The sequence below is a fragment of the Meriones unguiculatus genome, chromosome 2 (assembly GCF_030254825.1).
Source record: "Meriones unguiculatus strain TT.TT164.6M chromosome 2, Bangor_MerUng_6.1, whole genome shotgun sequence".
In the NCBI taxonomy this organism is placed as follows: Eukaryota; Metazoa; Chordata; class Mammalia; order Rodentia; family Muridae; genus Meriones; species Meriones unguiculatus.
Window position 1 is genome coordinate 141,361,159 of NC_083350.1, and position 21,608 is coordinate 141,382,766.

Here is a 21,608-nt window from a genome sequence, read left to right on the forward strand (position 1 = left end):
GGGCTGGAGAAGCTGAGTGTGCTACCAGCCTGCTGGCTTCCTAGGAGTCTTCCCTCAGCTTGGGATATGCAAGAGTGGGTGGTGGAGCCCCAAGCTGACCCTCCCTGCAGTCCACAGCAACCACCATCCCAATTTCCCCAATTACAAGTTGATCAGCCTGTCCGCTGGGTGGAGATTGGGATTGATTGACAGCTCAGTGCTATTCCATCTGCTTCCCCCTTGGCAGAATTCTACTGAGTGCACGTGGGGGGGGTTCCTTAGTCATGATGCTCTCTTGCATATGTACATGAGCTAGCCATCTCTAGGAGATTTCCTGGTGTGTGGGTGAAATGTGAGTCCATAACCATCATACTTTTGAGGTAAGTTTCTTGAGCAGCCTGAGCTCCAGTCACTACATCTGAAAATGGAGAATCAGTAGTCATCTAAGTGTGGGATGAAGATTAAATGATCCACTGGATACAAAGCACAAGGACTTAGTACTCACAAAGTGCTAAGTATTCACTCAGTAAATGTTATCTCAGGCAGTGGAGAAGGTAGTGTAGTGATGGACAGTTTGCCTAAATTTACCTAGCATTCACAGGCCTCTGGGTTTATCCCCAGCACAGCCCCTCCCTCATGAACAGACACACACACACACACACACACACACACACACACACAAACACACATTCACATACACACACTCTATTTTTGAGGGGACAAATTACAACAACTCCCTCTTTTTTATTTAGTCTTCACCAGGTTTCTTGTCTGTTCTGTTTCAAGCCACAATCAAACCTACACAGAAAGAGAAAGAAGAAATGTTCCCGAGGATAAAACAAGGAGCGACAAGGATTTTACCTCCTCAGAGGATGCTATGAAGTAGACTTAGGAAATGGCTGGAAGGTGTCAGCTTGCTGTAGCTGAGTTTTCTTCAGAAGAACGAAGCCACTTTCTAACAAGAAGTTGCTTGGTGAGTCAGAAGAAAGTGGGTGGCAAGAGGCTTCCAGAGAAGATTCAATTGGCTTTCTAAGCTGAATTTAAGCACAGCGGGCAGCCAACACAGGGCTGTATATGCTTCGTATATGAAAACTCTAGACACCATTGGAATGGCAAGGACTCTAGGCCCAAGGAGACTTCCTTATTTATGATGGAAGGAAAAGTGGATATGCCTTTTTTACCAATTATACGGACAATTCAAAATTAGCCTCTTGCCCCTAGACTTCTTTCAGAAGCAAATTTTCTAGGATTCATGAACTTGTGTTTCAGAAGGACATTTGCTACAAAACAGTAGCTGGTGGGGGTTTAAGCTGATCTCTATCTCCTTCTGAGTGTGAACTGAAAGTCTGAGCCAGCCAGTCACGCTCTCCACTCTGAAGCATACTGGGCCTCTTCTGTGTTGTTCTCCGTGCTTTCATTGTTTTCTCTGTAAATGTGCAGCTGGGGCCAGACATGCACGAAGGCCCTACTCACTGCCCATTGAATGGAAGCAGTGTCTGAGAGGCTGAACGGCTTTGAAGCTGACAGGATGGTGGCGTTAGGCGCCTGGAGGAGACAGCTCACTGTTGTGTGGAGTGTGCAGTAGTCAAGGCTTAATGATCAGGCCTTTCAGTTGCTCAAGTGCTTCAAAGCAGGCATGCCTGAGCTCAGAAGGGTTGACTGTCTTGGTCCAATTGAAAACATTCTCCTAGACACAGGAAGATTTGGGTCCCAGTACAGCAAGCATTTGCCTTCAATAGTGCGTGTTGGAGTATGCATGCGTGTCGAAGTATGCATGTGTGTCTGAGTATGCATGTGGGTATACACATTCGTGAGTGTAGGATCAAGGAAATATACTGTAGCTTTACCTTTGTAGCCTTTTCCACCCAGATCCCTATCAGTCACCACGAACAGGCCATAGGTTGTGGGTGCCATTGCCTAAAAGTTCTCATAGGGACAATCCGGGAGGGCCAGAGGCTGAGGGGGACTATGAAGATGACTCTAAGATGCTGCTGCTTCTGACGATGGAAGAAGCATGCATGAGTCCACGGTTGCAGGTGCCCTCTAACGCGGGAGGAAGCAAGGAGATGAACGTCTGTGACCTGCAGGGGAGCCCATCACCAATGGTGTCCTGATCAGAGAACTTTTGACTTGCAGACACTTAAAATACAGAGTCATGCTGGGTGCACTGTATCTGTGGTGCGCCGTTAGGGCAGTAACCGGAAGCTAATCCAGTGGGTGTCCCCACTGAGACTCAAACATGAGCCTTCCATTTAAGCCTATCTAGACTTCACCTAGACCTGGAGGTAGTCTGCAGGCTCTTACTATGGTAGCTCCCCTCGCTCCTTAAACTCTTGGTTATTTGGCAGTTGGCAATGTTTGAGGCTGTTTGTTTTGGAGAGCCAAATCCCATGGTATAACATTTCCTGACAACAGAAGGCAAAACATGAGCAAACAGTCATTTCTAATCAGCTTAGAACACCTGAGGCTGATTGCCTACGAAACCAGAAGATTCTCCCAGGCTACTGCAAAAGTATAGAAAAATGTATGGTCTCCTCAAAGGGCTACTCAAAACAGAATAGAACAGCATCTAGTAGGAAGTATTGTTTGAGGTCAGTGTGGTGGCACCTGCCTTTAATGCTAGCACGAAGGAGGCAGAAACAGGCAGATTTCTGAGTACCAGGACCACACAGTGAGACCTTGTCAAAAAAACAAAACAAAACAAAACAAAACAACCCCAGAAGTCTTTTTTTTTTCTTTTGATAAGCTGGTAGAAGGTATAGTGTTATTAACACTATATAATGAAGCATGACTTAGACATGCAACCATAAAACCTTTCAAGTACAGCTACCAAATATGTAAACTCTATTTAATGAGTTAAGTCAACTTTTTCTCCTTTATTGTAATACAACATTGAATTTACCCCCTCTTGTTTTTCTTTTTTCCACTTGTGTATATGTACTTGTGTGTGCTGGTACTCATATTCTGTGTGTGTGTGTGTGTGTGTGTGTGTGTGTGTGTGTGTGTGTATGTCTGTGCGTGCATGCTCTGTATGTGTGGGTGCATGTGTATGTCCTAGGCTAATACCAGAAATAACCTTCAATTGCCTTTCCACCTTATTCATTGAGGAAGAGCCTCTGAAACCCAGAGATGCCAGTATGGTCAATCTTCATATCCTGCTCTGGAGGCCCTGTTTCCACTTCCAGAGGGTGGACTGCAGGCACATAGGCCTGGGAGATCAGGACTCTGTCCTTCACACTAGCTTGCCTGGCAAGTGCTTTAACAACTGAGCTATTTCTCCAGTCCCTGCTTCCCAAGCTTTTCTGAGACACATCACTTACTTCATGGACAGGTGAATATCATACAAATGTATCCTGTAAATCTCCTTCTGTAAGAAGTTCCACACAGGTATATTAACTCCAAGTAAAAGAGTGAGATGAAAAACTTCTAAAGTATGAAAAATGTCCCTTCCAAAGTAACTGCTAGTCTAAAGACTCAGACTCAGACATCTCCCTGTTGTGTGGTTTTACAAATCACAGCAAGGACCCCCACTTCTCTTCTTGATTTCTGACAAAGAATCTGTCCTGTGCTTTAACATCTGTTAGCTATTCAATTAACATATGTTAATTACACAAGATATTGCAAATTTTGTCACACGACATGTATGACAATCTAATCATTTAAATTATCTGTTGTTCAGTGACTTCAGGACATTTATGATTATCAGTCTGTACTTAATATCTCAGCACCTGCTTCTTTAAAATCAAAATTTTTCCTGAGTCTGGTGCAGCAGGCTATAATTTCAACTACCCAGGAAATAGGAAAATCATAATTTGCCTAGGTCACAGAGTAAGTTCAAGGCCAGCCTGGACAGTTTAGTGAGAATGTGTTTCAAGAAACAAAAAAGTAAAAAGAAGCCTGGAGATACAGCTCAGCATGTTTGAGACCCTGGGTTCAATTCCCAACACAGCAAAAACAAGCAAGCAAACAAACAAACACAAAAAACATTGATATATAATTATTTTCTCTTATTAAGCAATAAAGCTAAAGATTTATTTTTAAAATTTGCTAGAGAAAAATTTCATCACTTTGGGAAAATATTTCTTACATTGTTTAGTTTGTATTGATTTTTAGAAGAACTACATTCTTTAGGGATTAAACAACACAGTGATTTTTGTTCTAAGCTTGTAAAACAAAGTGTCCAACACAGGATGATTGGAAATCACTCTAGGGCAGAAAAGAGTCAGGATATTATTTTATGGATTGAATGGAGTGTCCTCCCCACCCCCGTGTTCCTAGGTAGAAGCCTCCACACTTCAGAAGGCCACCTCACTGGGAATGTGAATAATGATGAAGCTGTTTTGGAGGAGGCCAGGACACAATTCCAGGGTAACAGTGATCCTCATGCAAAAGAGAAATTTGGACACAGGTAGGTGTGCAGACAGATACCATATGATCTGCACACAGACAAAAAAATACCATGTGAAGGTTGGCGTTAGACCCCTGTTAGAGCCAAGGGACCAATAGAAAGGACTAGAGAGGCCTGGAACAGTATCTTCTCAAGAATCTTCAGGATGTGCTCCACCAGCACCTTGATAGGAGGTTTAGAGATTCATGATTCTGTTATCTGTTCTCTCCGCTTGTGGCACACCAGCAAACCCCACCGAGCCTCCTGTACCCACTTCTCAGTGCTGGGGTTACAAGCATATGCTTCCATGCCTACTTGTTTTAGTTTTTAAACATGAGTTCTGGGATTGAATTCAAGATCTTATGTTTCCAGTGTTTCCTGACTCGGCTTTCCCTTGGGGTAGGCTGCTTCTAAGTGGTTTAGTTTCTCAGTGGGAACTGAGGAAGATGAGCTCCCTTAGAGCCCTAATTCTTGTGGGATTGCCTGCCTGCCATTGAGACACAGGCTCTGTATTTTCTGGGATAGTTCTTGAGTTTCAGAAGGCCTAGCCCTCAGCTCCAGAGGTTAGGATTAATCAGATCACATAGTCTGAATTCCTGTTTGGAATGCAGCAAGCACCCATTCTGTGTCTCTGAGCACTCCAAAGGATGGCTGAATTTAGAAAACAATCACCTGGATGTGATATTAAGCAACAGAAAGAGAAGTGTCAAGAATGCTATCACATGATATCAATGGGGGTAACCTCCCTGGCTACAGTTTACCGCTGTCAACACATTCCTAGATGGCTCCATTCATCTTCTCAAGTAGCTAATCATCTTCTCAAGTAGCTAACAAGGTAAGGACCATACTAACATTAGATAACGAAGCTGAGGCTCAACTACTGTTTTCAGACAGTGGAGGGAAAGCTGAAGCTGGCCATGATGCAGAGCTGGGACAAGAATGCATGAGGTTTGACCTCCCAAACTTTCAGATTATCTACTCTCCCACCTCTGCTGCCACCATCGGCATTAGTTCCTCTTTCTGTAGTAATTTTTAGTTTGGAAAAACATCACTTTTTTTTTTCTTCTGATTTTCTTCACTTAAGATTCCAAGTAGTGAAAATGTAAGACACTTGCCAGTGGAGGCCACGAGGGAAAAGTGGGACTAATTTAGGAAGAAAGTGAGAATCAGGGTCTTCTTATAATATAATATAATATAATATAATATAATATAATATAATATAATATAATATAATATAATATAATATAATGGCACAACCCATTTGCCAGAATCTCTGGTTTTCCATCCTTAAACACCATACTTAAAGTGTCCCCACTTAAAATGTCTAGAGGAGAGGGTGGTGAGGTGGCTCATCAGGTAAAGGCTTTTGCTGCCAATCCTGACAGCCTGAGTTCAATCCCTGAGAGCCATATTGTAGAGAGGAACCATCCCTCATGAGCTGTCCTCTGACCTCCACAGGTAAGTTTCAATATGCAAATGCCCATGGCAACGAGCAAACAAATCCCCCCTCCCCCCCACCCACTTCTTTAGCAAAATGCCTGGAGGAAAAAGATCTGGACTTGTAGGTAAGATGACCTCCACTTGAGCAGAGTTAGAAATGAATTACCAGCTGTGTTGGACGTTACTGGCTTTGCAATGGCCTCGGATTTGGTTTCACAGAGGAAGTCGTCGATGGAGGGGCTCAGGAGAGGTCTGCTTTCTTGTTGCTCATTCACCAGCTGAGAACAAATGAACACAGGTGTCAGAGGGCTTCTCTGTTAAACTGTGGAAGCATGTAAATGAAAACGCAGCCCTGCAACACAAGGGGACAAGCAAGCCTACTGAAATAAACACAAACATAAATATATAATGGGGTGGGGAAATAGAGAAAACAAAACATTACCACGGGGAGGGAATGAGCCTTCAGCACTGTTAACGTGGTTTTGATGCAGCCTACTTCAGGGTTAAAGTGGAAGCCTGCTCTTCTCCCTCTGGGAGTGGCTTTAGAACTGTCCTCTAATTTCAACACGTGAGAAAAGACACCTGTTCCACCACAGTTGCTATGGGCTAGTGGCACTCTATATGTGGACTGAACGGTCTGCAAAGCGTCGGAACATGGCTTCAGACTTCACGGTGATGGGCTCCCATGACAACTAGCTACTTGATGTCTATGGGTGGGATGAACACACACACGCGGACTTGTGTGGTTGGTTGGATGAACACTGTTTTTGCTTCCTTCTTAGCAGCTCAAGGTGCCTAGACAAAGCCCCACCTCATTTCCTTAGAATGGTTTTGTAGGACGTAACACATACTATTTGAGAGAAGAAAATACCATTATATTATCTGTATGGGCATCTAGTAGGTATTTGTGAAAGCCTTTAGTCCACAGAAATAGATGCCTACAAGCATCCTATTTTCCCATTAATTCATTCTATCATTTAATAATCTTTCAGTTAGACTTAAAGTTCTAACTGAAACTGATTGTTTTAGTGGGTCCCTAATCACTAGTAGTGGGCAGCTATTTACTTTCCGTTACTCTGCTTGTTCTGAGTGCATACTTTCATGGCTAAGAGAGAAAATACACGTATATACAAGCAGTTGATCCCTAACTTGGGTGTCTTGGTTTTATGAGAGTGGCATAGCTGTTTGATTCTATGTGTTTTCAAGAAAGGCTGTGCCTCAAAGTGTCTAGAGTTTTAATAACTAACCTGTCAAGGTTTTACATTTTTCTCAAAGAAACATAAAATAAGAGATGGTGGGCTTTGGAGTATTGTCAAGTCAAAATATTTCAGAACTCCACTCATCATCATGTCATTGTTCCTCTGGTGCAGGGTCAATGGCATCAGAGACAGGACCCAAGCAGTCTTGTCACTTCAATGCATCAAACCTCACCCTCCACTTGAGTGTTTTAATAAAGACGTAAACATTCAATTCTCATGCATATTTGTAGATATTATTGAGGAATAGCAGGAATACCCTTTGTTTAGTGTTTAATGGTGTTACTTATCCTTGAATTATTGTTAGTTTTAATTCACTACACACAAAGACATGTTTTACTGGGATTCACATTTTCTAAGGTGGCTGTGAGTTTTAACCTTTTTTTTGTCTGTTGTTTCTTTATTTCAAAAGCTATTCCTTTAGCCTGCGAATGAAATTCTGACCGCTTTGCTTTTTTTTCCCCATTCCTCTTGGCTATCACCCATTCTTATTATTTTAAAATAGTTTAAATGTTGAGGGTCTCTGAGCTCATTGTTGTTTCTGGGTAAGGCATTTGAATTTTTAAAAATGCGGTGGGTAGCTCAAGTTTAGGAGTTAGCTGAAATATTTTCTAGCATAAAAGTCCATTTTATGATCTTAAAAATATACTTGAAATCATTGGCGAGGCATAAAAGATACCAGAAAACAATTCTGTGTCCAGATAGGTTTCTCACACAGGCAGTTTATGTACGAACTTTGTGCAGGGGACAGTTTCTGGGATCCAGGCATCATGTTGAGTGTTCTGATGGCACTGGCTCTTTTGATCCTCAGTAATGAATGAACTTTTCCTGTGGAATGTGGTCTGAATGCCACAGTGTCAAGATTTATGGTGGCTGAAGGTCACCATCACACACGGCACTACATGATACTCTAAGAGCCCTGCACTCACGAAGCAGTTCGTTTTGGTTACCAGCCACAGTCCCCAGTTCTTCCTGACCTATTGGCTAATGTGTGAAAGATGCACACAACTGTGACCTTACAGGCATGGATATTTATGTATGGTGTCACAGCTATTTCTTTGATAAGCAGCACTTGTCTAAGAAAATGTTAATTTCATGAACAGATAACTGTGAACAACTAAACTCTCTGTGTTGCTTAAAAAATATGGGTTGCATATTTCTTCACTGTAGCACTTTAGTTCGCAGAAAAATCTAGATACTGTTTGGCTTTGAAATGTTCATGAATACATAAGGGGCTGACCTAGGGACAGGACCCATGTCTAAACACAAAGTTCACCTACAGACCTCTCCCACATTCCTGGAGGTAAGTTTATGTGGTGGGTGTTATATGTCTGCCTGTGTTTTGGCTGACACCTGCTCTTTGACATCAGAGGCTTCATATTGAAGTTTAATAAGTTTGGGATCTTAGAGAATTTCAGACTTTAGATTTTCAGATTAGGCATTCTCAACCTGTACCACTTTTCATACAGATAAGTACAAGTTATATTGCAAAAAAATGTTCTCTAGTACTCCCCCCCCCAAATAACATAGGGCTAAGAATTTATCCCTGAATCCTGATTTTGTGTACATGGCATGCAGAATAGGCCTCGGTTACTATAGCTTAGAATATTGGGGTCTTTAACTTCTGTACATACTCTCTTAATGCTGAAAAACCACCCTGTATATTTAGTGAATTCCAGAAAAAAACATTGTTTATATCAACATCTAAGTGAAAAAAAGAAAAAGAAAAAAGAACAAGTGAAAGGCACTATTGAATAAGGACTTCCTTCAGGAAAGCATGCTGGTCAAAGGCAATAGCATCTTGTTGCTGTGAGTCACTCATTCAAATTTCAGATGGAAGGATCCCCGAAGGAAGAACCAGTGGCCCTCTGGGTTCAGTCAGCTCAGGAGGAACAAGAAGGGATGGTGGCTCAGAAAGATTCCAAGAACCCATCGCAGAGTCCTGGCTCTCCAGTCTTCTAGATCCCTGCCTCTGCAGGCAGTGGCTCTTCAGTGTCCATTGTCCTGTTCTGACAACTTCTGATTCCAGGATTGATAGGAGCACTATGATGGCCACATCGTATCACTGTGTCATTCTTGAGGTTTTGCTCCAAAGACACAAAACAAGAGGACACAATGAACAGCCTTTAGAGTTAGCGTTTCCAGGGCTGGATCAGTGTGGTGGTGCTCTGGCTGAAGTGGGGTGATGTTAGGGTTCCAGGTGAAGAAGATGAAAGGCCAGATGACAGACAGCATGAAACAGCCATTAAAATGGGTCAGAAAGAATTTGGGCTTTGATGAAGATGTAGAGGATGAGGTAAGAGACATCATGAAGACAAAGGAAGATGCCCTTGTAGGGTTTGAGGTTAGACATAAGTGTAGCTCACTCATTTACATCCTTCACAGCTTCTAGTGGGGAATTTTCATGCAAAAGATGGTCAAGAAATGGCTGACAAATGAGACAATGGCTGGGCAAGAACTTATGACACAAATATGTATCTCACACAGTCCAAGTAAACTGTATCTTCATTTTATGAATGTAGCATTATTTTAATCTCAGCAGTGGTATCTTTAACTTGTAGACAGGATTGGCTTTCCATGCCCTCCTTCTCATTCTTAAACAAGCAGGTGGTTTTTCTTGTAGTGATTCAAGAATAAATAAATCTTTCAGGTCATAAAGGAAATGTTCAAATTAAATGGAATCCCCAAATAATCCTTCTAAACTTTACTTTCAAAGTATGTGTTATGGCTTCTTTCCTTATTCACTAGCGGGAGCAGGTTTATTGGCTGTTTAGAGTTACTTTAGCTCATTTGAAAACACTTTATCAATTTCCCCCATTTAAGGCTTTTGGTATAAAGCACATTTAAGTTATTAATATGTGACTCAAAGGTTTCTACTTCTTTGCTAATAATTGAGTCAGGTGGTTGTAATTTTGAGAATCAGATTATTATAGCTGAGTTAAAGGCTCAGTTTCTTAGGTGTGAGGTTTTTGTCTCAGTCTGTTTACATCTTTACATTTCCATTTATTATTGACCTGTGGCCTCTTCTAGGTGTTTGCTTTGGTTCAAGGTCGATGGGGATGTTGCTCAGAGGGAGAACATGTACTTAGCGTGTGTAAGGCTCTAGTAGTATCATCATCTTAGCGTTAATGTTCCTCTCATTAGACTATGACTGCCACGACATTAGAGACTTCATTAATTTTTTTTGCATACTCTAGTAGAGGTTTAATAAGTGCAGACCAGCCTTATGCAGTGTAACTGGCTGATTGTACAATAGAATGATCATACGGGCATCCTGGATGTCATACTGAATTTGACTAACCCATAAAGAAGAGATCAGTGGTCTTTGAAGATGTTTACAAACTTCCTAGAATGCCTTAACTTAGACAGTCAGGCCCATTGTCTTTTAAGTGGGTAATACAGTGGCACCTAATGAACATTCTATAATGCTACCAAGGTTGCTTTTTTTTTTTTGGAAGAGGTGAAGATTGCCAAAAGTCAACATCTAAAGCAGTGGACATTCAGGCCTATAACAGCTCAGCACCACCATCACTGGCAAGAAGGACATGGACATAGGTGAACAGGAGGGCACAGGCACCTTAAGACAAAATCTGCTTACCCTTCTTCCGATTTCTAATCAGAAACCTGAATCTAGAGAGTTTGAAGGAAAATACTCCAGCAGACACAGAAACTGGGGGCTACAGAAGAAAGTAGGTGGAGATTTGCATTGAGGGCTTCCTTGTAAAACAGGATTCAAAAAACAACTGGGCCTTTATTCTTTACTGGCAATCAAATAATCAGCCAAATGATTTAAACTGAATTGTGACCTAATAAGACTGGGCAGTTGACGTGGTCAGTATATGTTGCCATGAAGATGCAGGTAACAGCACTCAACTCTAATAGATTATTATCCTAATAATTCATTTGAAAATACCCTTGCCTTAGTTTCACTCCAACTCCTCTAGTTTTAGTGTTTAAAAATTAAAATTTACTATGTTATCCACAAAACTTATTATCTGAACCACATTTTAAGGAAATGTTTTACTTAAAAATTATTTCTTTTATTTTTTAAAGATTATAATATAGTTACATCATTTCTCCTTTTCCCCTTCCTCCTTCCAACCCCCCCACACCTTGCTCCTTTTCAAATTTATGGCCTCATTGGAAAATATTTTACTTTTAAATAATTTATGTTGCTTAAACAAAAGTGCATAATTATGTTGCTTACTTTGTGGCTAAAATTTAACTTTATTTATCTTTGAATAAATCTATCACTTAAATGTTTTATTAAAAGAAATAGAATTAAAAGTTTGTGTCAACATACCACTAGACATTAACAATAAAGCAAAAGGTATTTCAGATAATCAAATAGTATACAGGACATTGATTTATGGCAACACTGTAAATACTGTTCTCAGTTGCTTAAGCATTTTAATACATGAAAAAATTTTAAAGTTAAAACAGTAAGGTTAGCGTGCTGGCCAGCTTTAACTGTCAACTTGATACCACCTAGAGAGTCTTAATAAAAAATTATGTAGATCAGGTTGGCCTGTGGGCATGTCAGTATGGGATTGTCTTGATTGTTAACTGAGGTAAAAACACCCAGGCCACTGTGGGTGGTGCCATTTTCTAGGCAGGGGATCCTGAACAGTACAAGAAAGGAGAAAGCTAGCTAAGAACAAGCAATCAAGAATTCACATAGTCTCTTTTTTCTCTTAACAGTGGATGTGGTGCTGCAGCTTTCTTCCATGACTTGCCTACAGTAATAAATTACAATCTGGACCTGTAAACCAGAGAAACTCCTTTTCTGCCCCTGGTTACTTTTTGTGAGGGTAATTGTCCTAGCAACAGAAATAAAACCTGGGCAGCTAGTTATAAACTGGAATCAATTGATAAATGATCTCATGTTTGTAACGTTGACATAAAATATTATAGCAACAGGCATTTTTAAGCTTGTTTTGTTTCTACAGGAACAAAACACAAATATGCATCTGTGCATTTAAAAACTCCCTTATTGTGTGTGACATTGTTGAGTGTTTGCAGTACCTGTCATTGTTGAATATGTTTTCATTCATCATTTTTGTTGTAGAACTACTCTATAGCTTCTTAATTCCATGCAAGTTTAGGATTCATGCAATGTCTAGCAATATAGTGACCTTATGTGGGGAATTCTCTAATATTGAATATGAGCTGCCTTAGGCTATTGATAAGCTAAATTAACTGTCACACATTGCTTAAACAGTCTAACTTCAGAGCCTGGCCTCAGCTGCTTTGATACCTGAGGGCATTAGGTATCTGTGTACTAACAGGACTGACCAAGCCCAGACCCATAGCTGTGTTAGTTCTTCTTATCATGGTCAAACATCCTCCAAATCCTTGGCTTAATCTAAAGATCAGACAATCAGACTCTCCAGGCAGGACAGTTAGATGTATAAAATTAATCTATTTGTAGAAAAGAAACTGATAATATTGTTCTACAGTTGGGCAGTGACACTATTGAGGAAGGTAGGTACATATAATTAAGGCAATCATTTTAAATTGATGATAGGAACCCAAATGAAGCTATCCTTAGTCACCTTGAGAATGTTTTCCCAGTCAAGGACATTGCTATTTCTCCCTTTATCATATACAGAAAAATTAATTCCTATTGAGGAATAAGAAATGGGAACAAATAGAGCACATTGGTGGATCAGGAAGGAAAAAAAAAAGCCCTTTAGGAAGAAGAGACATGAAACTCAATTCTAAGACACTGTACTCTGTAAAAAAAGGAGCTGAGGACACCCTGAGTAAAACAAACAAACAACAAAACACCAAAAAACAACCCAGGAAACCAAATATGTCAAAATGAAACTTTCTCAAGTTTCCTTCTGAGAGAAATGTACTCACTAAGGCCATTTTAGTTTTGTTAAAAAAAATCCTCATTTTCAATGGCATAATCTTTGGGAACATGGCTACATAAAATTAGATTTGCTTATAGCATTATAGTTCACAGCAGTGCTGCTTAATGCAAACAATAAGAACTTTATACTATAAAAATCTTCTGTGGTCATTAACAAGTAAAAATAATTTCCATGATATATTTTATTTCATCCAGCATATCCAAAATATTTCAACATGTGATAAATAAGAAATATTAATGTGATAGTTTGCATATTTTTGAATTAGGCCTTCAAAACATTTTTTTTTTTTTAAATTTTGCAGCATGTCTCAAATTCCAGAAGCTGGAAGTATTTAGTGGCCACGAGACTTGTGGCTATGGTACTAGACAGCACAGGCTGGGAGAAGTTTTTCCTCAAAGATTTGGCAGTGTATGTGTTTTTCCTTCAAATCTATCATCAGTGTATTCTTGTTTACAAATTATTTGAGTTAGCATTAATTTAGGACAGCATGAACTTGAATTTGTTTGTTTCTATAGAATTGCTAATTATACTTTCTGGGGTCTAGGTTTTGAATCTGATCATCTGGCTAATTCTTCTGCATTGTTCCATCTACTGAAGATGCTTTCACTGGAGCATGGCTAGCTAAATCCACTTAAAAGTTCTAGAACAAACCATTATAATCACTGTCCTAAAGTGCTGAAATATCGGGCTGCTGAGTTAACAGTTACTGAACGAGGTAAGGGGATACAGTGGCTTGTTCTGTATTTCTCTTTTGTGGTTATCCTGAGAGGGTAGCAACTGTCAGACTTATCTGGCATCTATGACGTGACAGCTGGCATCGATATACCAGGGATGAAGACAGTCCCTGTACTCAGCAATATGTAGTGCTATGCCCCAGGGGACTTTACAAGAGACACTGAAACAAACATGTCAAGACACTGGCACAGTCACACAGGTTAACAACTAAAAAAATGTGGCATGGCAGACGGACTGGGTGCTGTGGTGGCCATGGGAAGTACTCACTTTTTCAGCTCCCTCTGCTTCTTTGTGGCTTGTGCATGCCACTGGTGCATACCAGGGGAAAAGCCACTTGTGTGATGTAAAAAAACATATCAGCTAATAAACCTACATTTGATTGAGAAATTATTCTAGCACAGCTGTCATTGAGTTCCACAGAATTATTATCACAACAGGTGCATCACATTTTATGAATCAGAATTCTGCCTGCTGATTCATAAACTGGCCAGTATGCAATAAGAATACGAAGCATCAAAGAAAGCATTACACAATCCTCATGCAGTAAAGTCATAATCCATGTCTCAGAAAGTCAACCCAACACTAGGTGGAGATTTAGAAGGAACCTGGCACACACAAATGTTCTGAATGTGAGAAGATGATGTCATTTATGATTTCTTCTCTAAATTAAAAAAAATTAAAAACATAATTGTGCATGAAATTTTGAATTCAAGCTGAGACTATGATGATAATATCATACGAGTGGAAATGATTACGGGGAAGTAACAACAAAATTTGAGGGCTGGGAGACAACTGGAGTCTGTTTTAATTGTGGAAATCCCAAGATGCTATGGTATAGCACATGAACCAACAATAGCACAGGCTCATCACCTGCCAGGAAATGCCAAGTGCTCACCTGCCAATCATTTACAGAGGTATCATGGGCTGGATAATTTGCGTATGGGATTCATAAAGGTCTGACTCTGATGGGCAGGTGATCATTGTAAAATAATATGTACTTCATTATGTCAACTCAGTAAAGGACAGTCAACTTTATGACACTGAAGAAAAAGCATCTTTTCTTTATGGACAACAACAACAAACCCACCGTGACAACATAAAATTTATTTCCCAAACCTAGAAATCTTTAATAACTTAAAAATTTATCCAATTTTGGTGTTATGTAATTTTCATTACTTACAACGTGGCATTTAGAATAAAATAAAACCACACATGTTGGCAGCAGCTGGGGACCAGATCTGCTGATATTCTGAAAATAAGCCGCCATAATTTAGCTTTTGACAGAAATGCGCTTCGCAAGGGCTGTAAATGGCCATTTTTTCTAATTCTAGGCGTGAGCGTAATCGGAAGAGAATCGCTGCATTTACAAATGCGTTATGGAAGAAATGAAATGTTTAACATAACAACCTAATCTAAATTATAAGATAAAATGCAAGAAAAATATTTTTCATCTTATAGTTTAAAACTGGGAATTGCACAGGGTGGCGGTGATTCGTGCCATAGATATTTATGGAGACGTTTACAGGGTGTTCCGGGAGTCCCCGGGCATGTGCGGGAGCAGTTAGTTTCAGCACTCCTTCCAAGACAGATGTAGACTTAAAAAAAAAAAAAATGTGTGTTGCAATAAAAGGCTGAAAATGGCCCTTCAGGGCTCAAAATAGAGACGGTGTTTCCTCATCAAGGCCACCAAGTGTGAAGAGGAGCAAAGAGCCATTTTCTGCATGGAGACTTGGGGACTTCCGGCTCATTCCTGTAACTTAGTTATCGACATAAATATGTATAGACAAATGTGTAGTATGCAAAGTCACAACAGAAATATAGTTAACATTTAAGAAAATTTAGAGCATCTACTGGTAAACTGACATATGTATATAATATGACTGTATTTATTCAGGAATTTGATTCTTTTTTGCTTGTTATTGTTATTTCTCAAAGTTACTGTAAGACTCCTTTTAAAGAAGTAGAGTGTTATACTTGCACACATATTGTCTTAATTTTTAAAACTAATGCTGAATAATGAAAATAAATATTCATGATCATGAACTAGTTCTTTTTTTCTTTTACAATTTTGGCTTTCACTCATATTTGTACAGTTGTTTCATTGAAACTGATTTAAAAGATTAACTTGAGTTAGTTTTTTTTTTTTTTTAGCTGATGATTACATTTTTTTGATACATTAACATATGTCAGCTTCCTACAGGAACCCTATGGGTCTGCCCACCTGTGATGTCACAGTAAGGAGGGGCTTTTCTTCTGCAGACTCCTCCCTCGGTATCTCCTTCATCACCATGGCAACAGCCTTATCTGCAGCCCTAGAGCCTTTTCCCTACAACAGTGAAATCAACAACGAATGTGTCAGGAGGCGTCTTGAAGTTATTTGTGACAAGATAGGCTAATGTTTAAAGAGCAATCCGACATGAGTGAAGAGATGGGCTGCTGCCAGGGCATCTTGAGGCTTTTGGCTGAGGAGAAAACACACAGAATCTGAAAGATTATTTGTGAACTTTTAGTTAGCTACTTTTCACCCTTTACAGCGGACCTGTTTAACATAGTATTTTTATATGTATAATATATTTGGAGGCAATTAACATGATATGAACATATTTTTATAGTATCAATTTTAGCATGCTATGGCTTTCCTGCTGTGTTCATTTGTAAATTATGACTAGACAGCCCCTAGATACTTTGGTTTAGGGCAAAGTGGTCTTTGGAATGTCATTTTCCTGTGAATTTGGCATAAGGTGTATACAAACTTCATCTTGTAATTGTTCTGCAGTGGCTTCACATACCAGGGTGTTCCTCATGGTGTTCTGTGAGACGGACTGACCTGAGGGAAGTAAAGTTTCTTCCCCTAAGCTTTTTGAGACCAAGGAACTTCAGCACAATTTTAGAAGTGTCTTTTAATTGAATTCTCTAAGTATATAAGTAAGATGTTCCCGCTGGGGCAGTGATCTCGCAGTATCTGGTGCCAGTTTTGTCTCACATGAGGAGAATCGTGAGTCAGCCAGGGGTGTCAGCCTTCTGTCCTTTCAGCTGACCAGATTTTCAAGTTTATCAGAGTAAATATGGGGATGCCATCATGGAACAAAGCAAAGCAAAACAAAATAATACATTGCTTTCCCAATAATCTCAATATTTTCAAAACAAAAACTTTGATTTTTCTCAGGTCTCTTGGCAGAACCTCCCTGGAGAAAATAGTTTTATATTAATTATACACATAATATTTGTGTTGTCAATCTACTTAAGATATAGCTGTCTCACAAGTAAAAAGACACATGGACAGGTGCTGTGTGTGTGTGTGTGTCTGTTGGAACACTGCCCGGAAAGGAAATTAACTCCAGAACTCACTAAGACTCAGTAGCCTCACCTGATACAATGCAAAAGGGCTCCAATTATATTAGTATTTTAGGTATTCCAAAGACATGTAGAAAGCAGGTCCCGTTTAGGGAGCAAACCCCCCATTTTCTCAGGTTCTAACTTCCTAAAATGTAGCCAGTTATAGCTTATATTTATGGGAGAAAGGAAACCTTTTTGCACAGTTAACAGATTTTAAGATGTGTGGATCTTAAAATGTGTTAAGATGTGTGTTTATAGTTCTGTAGCTTTGTTTTGGCTTAATGACTGCATTATTAAATGACCATGTGTTGGGATAGCAAGTACTGGAAAGCTTATCTCATAGATATATCAGTTATAATAATTTTCATATGTGTTATCAAAAGACTATGTGGCCTTGATCCTTAGACTCACTGACTTCTGGAAGAATAAAGGGAAACGAGGTTTCACTGCAGAGCCAATGGGGTAGACAAGAACTCCAGTTTTCCTCTTTAATGAAGCAATGTGACTTTCCTAAAATAGATAATAGCACAATTCTAAATTCTGAGGAAAGATGTATGGGGCACCATTAAGCCGTTTAACATGTCTTTCATATATTAACATTGTTTGAAACAGTGCATGCTATTAACCTTACAATATGTTTATAATCAGTGCTCATTTATAGAAAAAAATCTGCTTTATAACATTTATGTCTGTAACTTTTCTTTTCAAGAGCAAAATCTTTTGTGAAGAAGTCTTTCCATGCTCTAAGACATTCTACTAATACAGCAATAAACAAAGTGGCATGCTTATATTCACAACCCTACTATATTGAAAAGAGCAAATCTAGTATTATCAGGTATAGTTAAAAAGCAGTAACTCAGACTCTTCTTGCGATGAGAAGGAAGATATCAATTGATAAGCATCTCAAAAAATTTCAGGGGAATTTTTCAAAATATCATTTCTTTGAAATGCTACCAATCTAAAAACTACACAGAGAGAATTTTTACATGTGCAACTATAATAGCTAGAATTAGCAAGAGACATGCTTTTTACTAAAACAGAAACAAAAACCAAACAAAAATAAGTCCTTTCATGCTGAACTCTAGAACAAAGCAGTGGTCGGCTGAAAGGTTGGACCATAAACACATGCGGGGCTTTGCATTTCTTGCAGAAAAACCCACCAAAGCCAGGGTCAGGTCACTTTTTTGAAGACAGTGCCATTTTTTCTTCAAGGTTACACCTACTACCTGGAAAGAGTCATGATACTTGGGTTAGTTCCCTCTTGCAACTGTTGGCTTTAGAGCCAACACCCCACGAGCTTTGTTGTTTAACCATGTGGTACAGTGTGCGCTCAGAGGGGAGCTTGGTGGCTGCAGAAAGGGGATTTGAGAGGCTACTGAACCCAGTGGATCCACTCATCTAACAAGGAACCCCTCCCTTCCGACCGTCCCCTCCATCTGGTGTCCTCCATTTGGCTGTGACTGGTGACTTCCCTCCTAATTTGTAGAATGCTGCTCTTGAAGTTTACAATGCGGCTGGCACACGTTGTAGCAGCTGTTCAGTTTTGCCATCAGTAGCTCTCAGTGCTAACAGTAGAGCCACCACGGTGGGAGGTGGCTCTTCATAGAGGTCAGTTGCTTAACACATTCGAAGAAACCCATATACTCAATAGTTCAACTTTACAAACGTAACTGTGCCAAAAGGTCAACACCAAGTTATTATTTGAAACCACACGAAGACAACAACATGAAAATACAACCAGAAATACATTTAATCGAGAAGCAAGTTACACATACTTCACACTACATGAAGCTGTTTATCCTACCTTGTGGTTAACAAGAACAGGAAAGAAGTGGATTAGGAGGAGATTAAATTTTCCACGTGGGGACAGCCTTGGCTATTATTTCAGGCATGTCTTTTCTGATCATATGTGAAATTTACTTTTCCACATTTCCTTGTTGAATTTCTTAAGATGGTTTTAACTAGAAAACATTGTGTGCAAAAGAGTAACGTTTTTCTCGGTGCTTTGCGAAAGGAACTCCATGATGTCTCTCATTTATCATCTCTTTCTTCAACAATAAAGTGACTGCCTGTTAGACAGTTCTTGAGAACAACCTTTTCAACTCCTGCTTGGAAAATGGGAATACACCATTAAAACATGGGGTTCTGGCAGATACATCAACATTTGCCATTTAAGAAAGCTGAGCTTTGATTCACTGCTTTTCTTTTTGGTCATGTGGAATGGAAGATACAGAGCAATGCTGGGTGTCACGGGGCTGCCTCAGGCTGGGGAGCCAACAGAGGTCTTCAGATTGCTGCTATACCCTCTGACTCTCAGAGAAGGGGATGGAGCCACCAGGAGATGCAACAACGAGTTCAGCATTCTACCAGAAACCCGACAAAGTTTTGGTATTTGATCTCCTGATAACTTATTTGTGGAGATATACCTCACTTGGACACTTGTAAGACTGAAAATCAGAGGGATTTGGCCACAGCTCATCTGAAGCATAGGAGGGACCCAGACCAGCTAGCTGTGCCTGTGTCCACCCTTCCTACCACATCACAGTATTTCAGGGCTGAGGGTGGCTCTCTTCTCTCCACTGAAACGACTTGCTTACGATATCAATCACATTTCAGGCATAAGTCACTCTTCAGTGTCATCACTCAGACCTGACACAAGCAAACTGTTGGTTTTTGGTCATGCTTGGCTTTGCCAAAAGGTCTCATTGTGTAGCCTAAGCTGGCCTGCCAATCACTATATAATGCATGCTGCCTTGAAGTTGTGTCAAGTTCCTGCTTCAGACTTCCAAGCACTAGGATTATGGAATTCTTTTTCCATTCTAGGAGGATCAGCCATCCATAATCTCACTTGGAAGCACATTTCTAATGAGATGCTTTTGTTTGTTTGGTCTTCATGTACAACTAACTCAAGTATTTTACTCGTGTGATCTTTCTATTTTAGATCATAGCAGCTTCATAAATGTTAGTACTCGTTTGGTTCTTTCTAATGATGAGTGCCAGTCTGCCATTTTTATGAAGATCCTTGACATCTATCTGAGTGCCTTAGTGCATAATACACAGATAGTCAATTCATTTGTGATCAGTCTGCTAGTTACAGATTTTAGCTACTGTGGAGTTTGTGGTTTAAAAATTATGGCATTTAGTGTGTGTGTGTGTGTGTGTGTGTGTGTGTGAGAGAGAGAGAGAGAGAGAGAGAGAGAGAGAGAGAGAGAGAGAGAATATATGTGGAGGTCAGAGAACAACTTGAGGTTGGTTGTTCTTTCCTTCCACTGTGCCAGTTCTGGGGGTCAAGCTCATGTCATTAGGATTGGCAGCAAGTGCTTTTACTGCCCGAACCATCTTGTTGGCCACATAAAGTTTGTAATTTAAAAAATGTTTTATTATCTTTAATCTCTCACTTTATTACAAAGAAATGAATATGAAATAAAGAAATGAAAATGCACCCAAATAAGGAAAAAGGTAAAAGATGACAAAATTAGATACTCCTCTTAACCTGGAACTAACATGGATTTAAGATCTAACCTTTGGGTTTTGATTTGAAAAATCAATATATAAGAGTATCCAAAATGGAGAAACATCAGAAATGGGAAAATAAAAAAGAAACTTATGTCTTCTTAAAATTTCCACAAACACTACATTTTATTTTTGACTAACAGAAATGTAATATTTCTTGGGGTAAATGTTTGAAGGACTGACATGTCCACGCTCGTAAGTGTGACCTGTCGCATATACACTCATAAGCACAAGCCCCTGCAGTCTTCATAGTTTTGAAATGTTACTCAGTTTTGTCTAATCCCACCTTCAGGAAGCTGCTACGACAAAGCCAATCTCTGCCGGTTGCCCTTTGCTGGCCTGTGCATAGTCACATAAGTACCCTTTCTCTCGGGAAGCTAAATGTCATGGTCTCTTGGGGCCTCAACAGGAGAAGAGGTAGAGCAGAGTTTCCCAGGGGCCTTTGAGCACTGGCCATTCCTGCCTGCCATTTTGTGCTTGTTCCCAGACAGATGAAGCAATGTTGATTTCCAAACATAGAGCAGGCTTCTGCTTGGGCTGATTCTATCTACCTCTCCCCTGCCCTGAGACCTCCCCATGCCCAGTGTTTCAGTCCTTTATTTTAAAGTTGTGGAAATGGGACTAATGCAGACATGTGGCTTCTCCTTTTTAACCACCTCTAAGGGAGCTCTGGATTGGCTTCACCCAATGTTTTGTACCTTAAAAAAGATTTATTATTATTATTATCATCATCATCATTATTTTATGTGTGTGTGTGTGCGTGCCCCTGAAGACCAGGCACCCTCTGTAACTGGAGTTACAGGAAGTTGCCAGCTTGCCTGGTATCCAAAATTTCTGAGAGATACAAGCAATCTGAACCCTTTCCTAGGCCCTTACTATCGTTCTTTATTCAGTAAGATGTGCATAGCTACATGTCATCAGTGAAGCTGCCTCATGAGAAGGAAGACTGTGTTTATTTCTCTTACACCATTTCTCATTATCTGGCGCCGGTCCCCATGGGCACACAGGTATTTAAGTACTTCCAGTAATATGCTTCTTGGATTTCCATTTTCCAACTCTTTAAGATACTGATATAACAAGGCC

The 21,608-nt window shown here is 39.9% G+C and overlaps 1 protein-coding gene across 13 annotated transcripts in view; it reads right to left on the bottom strand.

Annotated features, from left to right (window-relative positions):
* The window catches only part of Pex5l (peroxisomal biogenesis factor 5 like), a 198,882-nt gene that overhangs the window by 65,042 nt on the left and 112,232 nt on the right, over nt 1–21,608 (bottom strand). For 5 of the 13 annotated variants that reach the window (XM_060378209.1, XM_060378213.1, XM_060378210.1 and 2 more), the window contains 2 exons: nt 15,898–16,002; nt 5,973–6,084 (listed from right to left, as the gene is read on the bottom strand). In XM_060378209.1, coding sequence (XP_060234192.1) covers nt 5,973–6,084; nt 15,898–16,002 — 217 coding nt within the window. Of the gene's footprint in view, nt 1–5,972; nt 6,085–15,897; nt 16,003–18,172; nt 18,239–21,608 lie in introns of all 13 variants that reach the window. The other 8 variants (XM_060378207.1, XM_060378211.1, XM_060378208.1 and 5 more) reach the window with 2 other exon arrangements.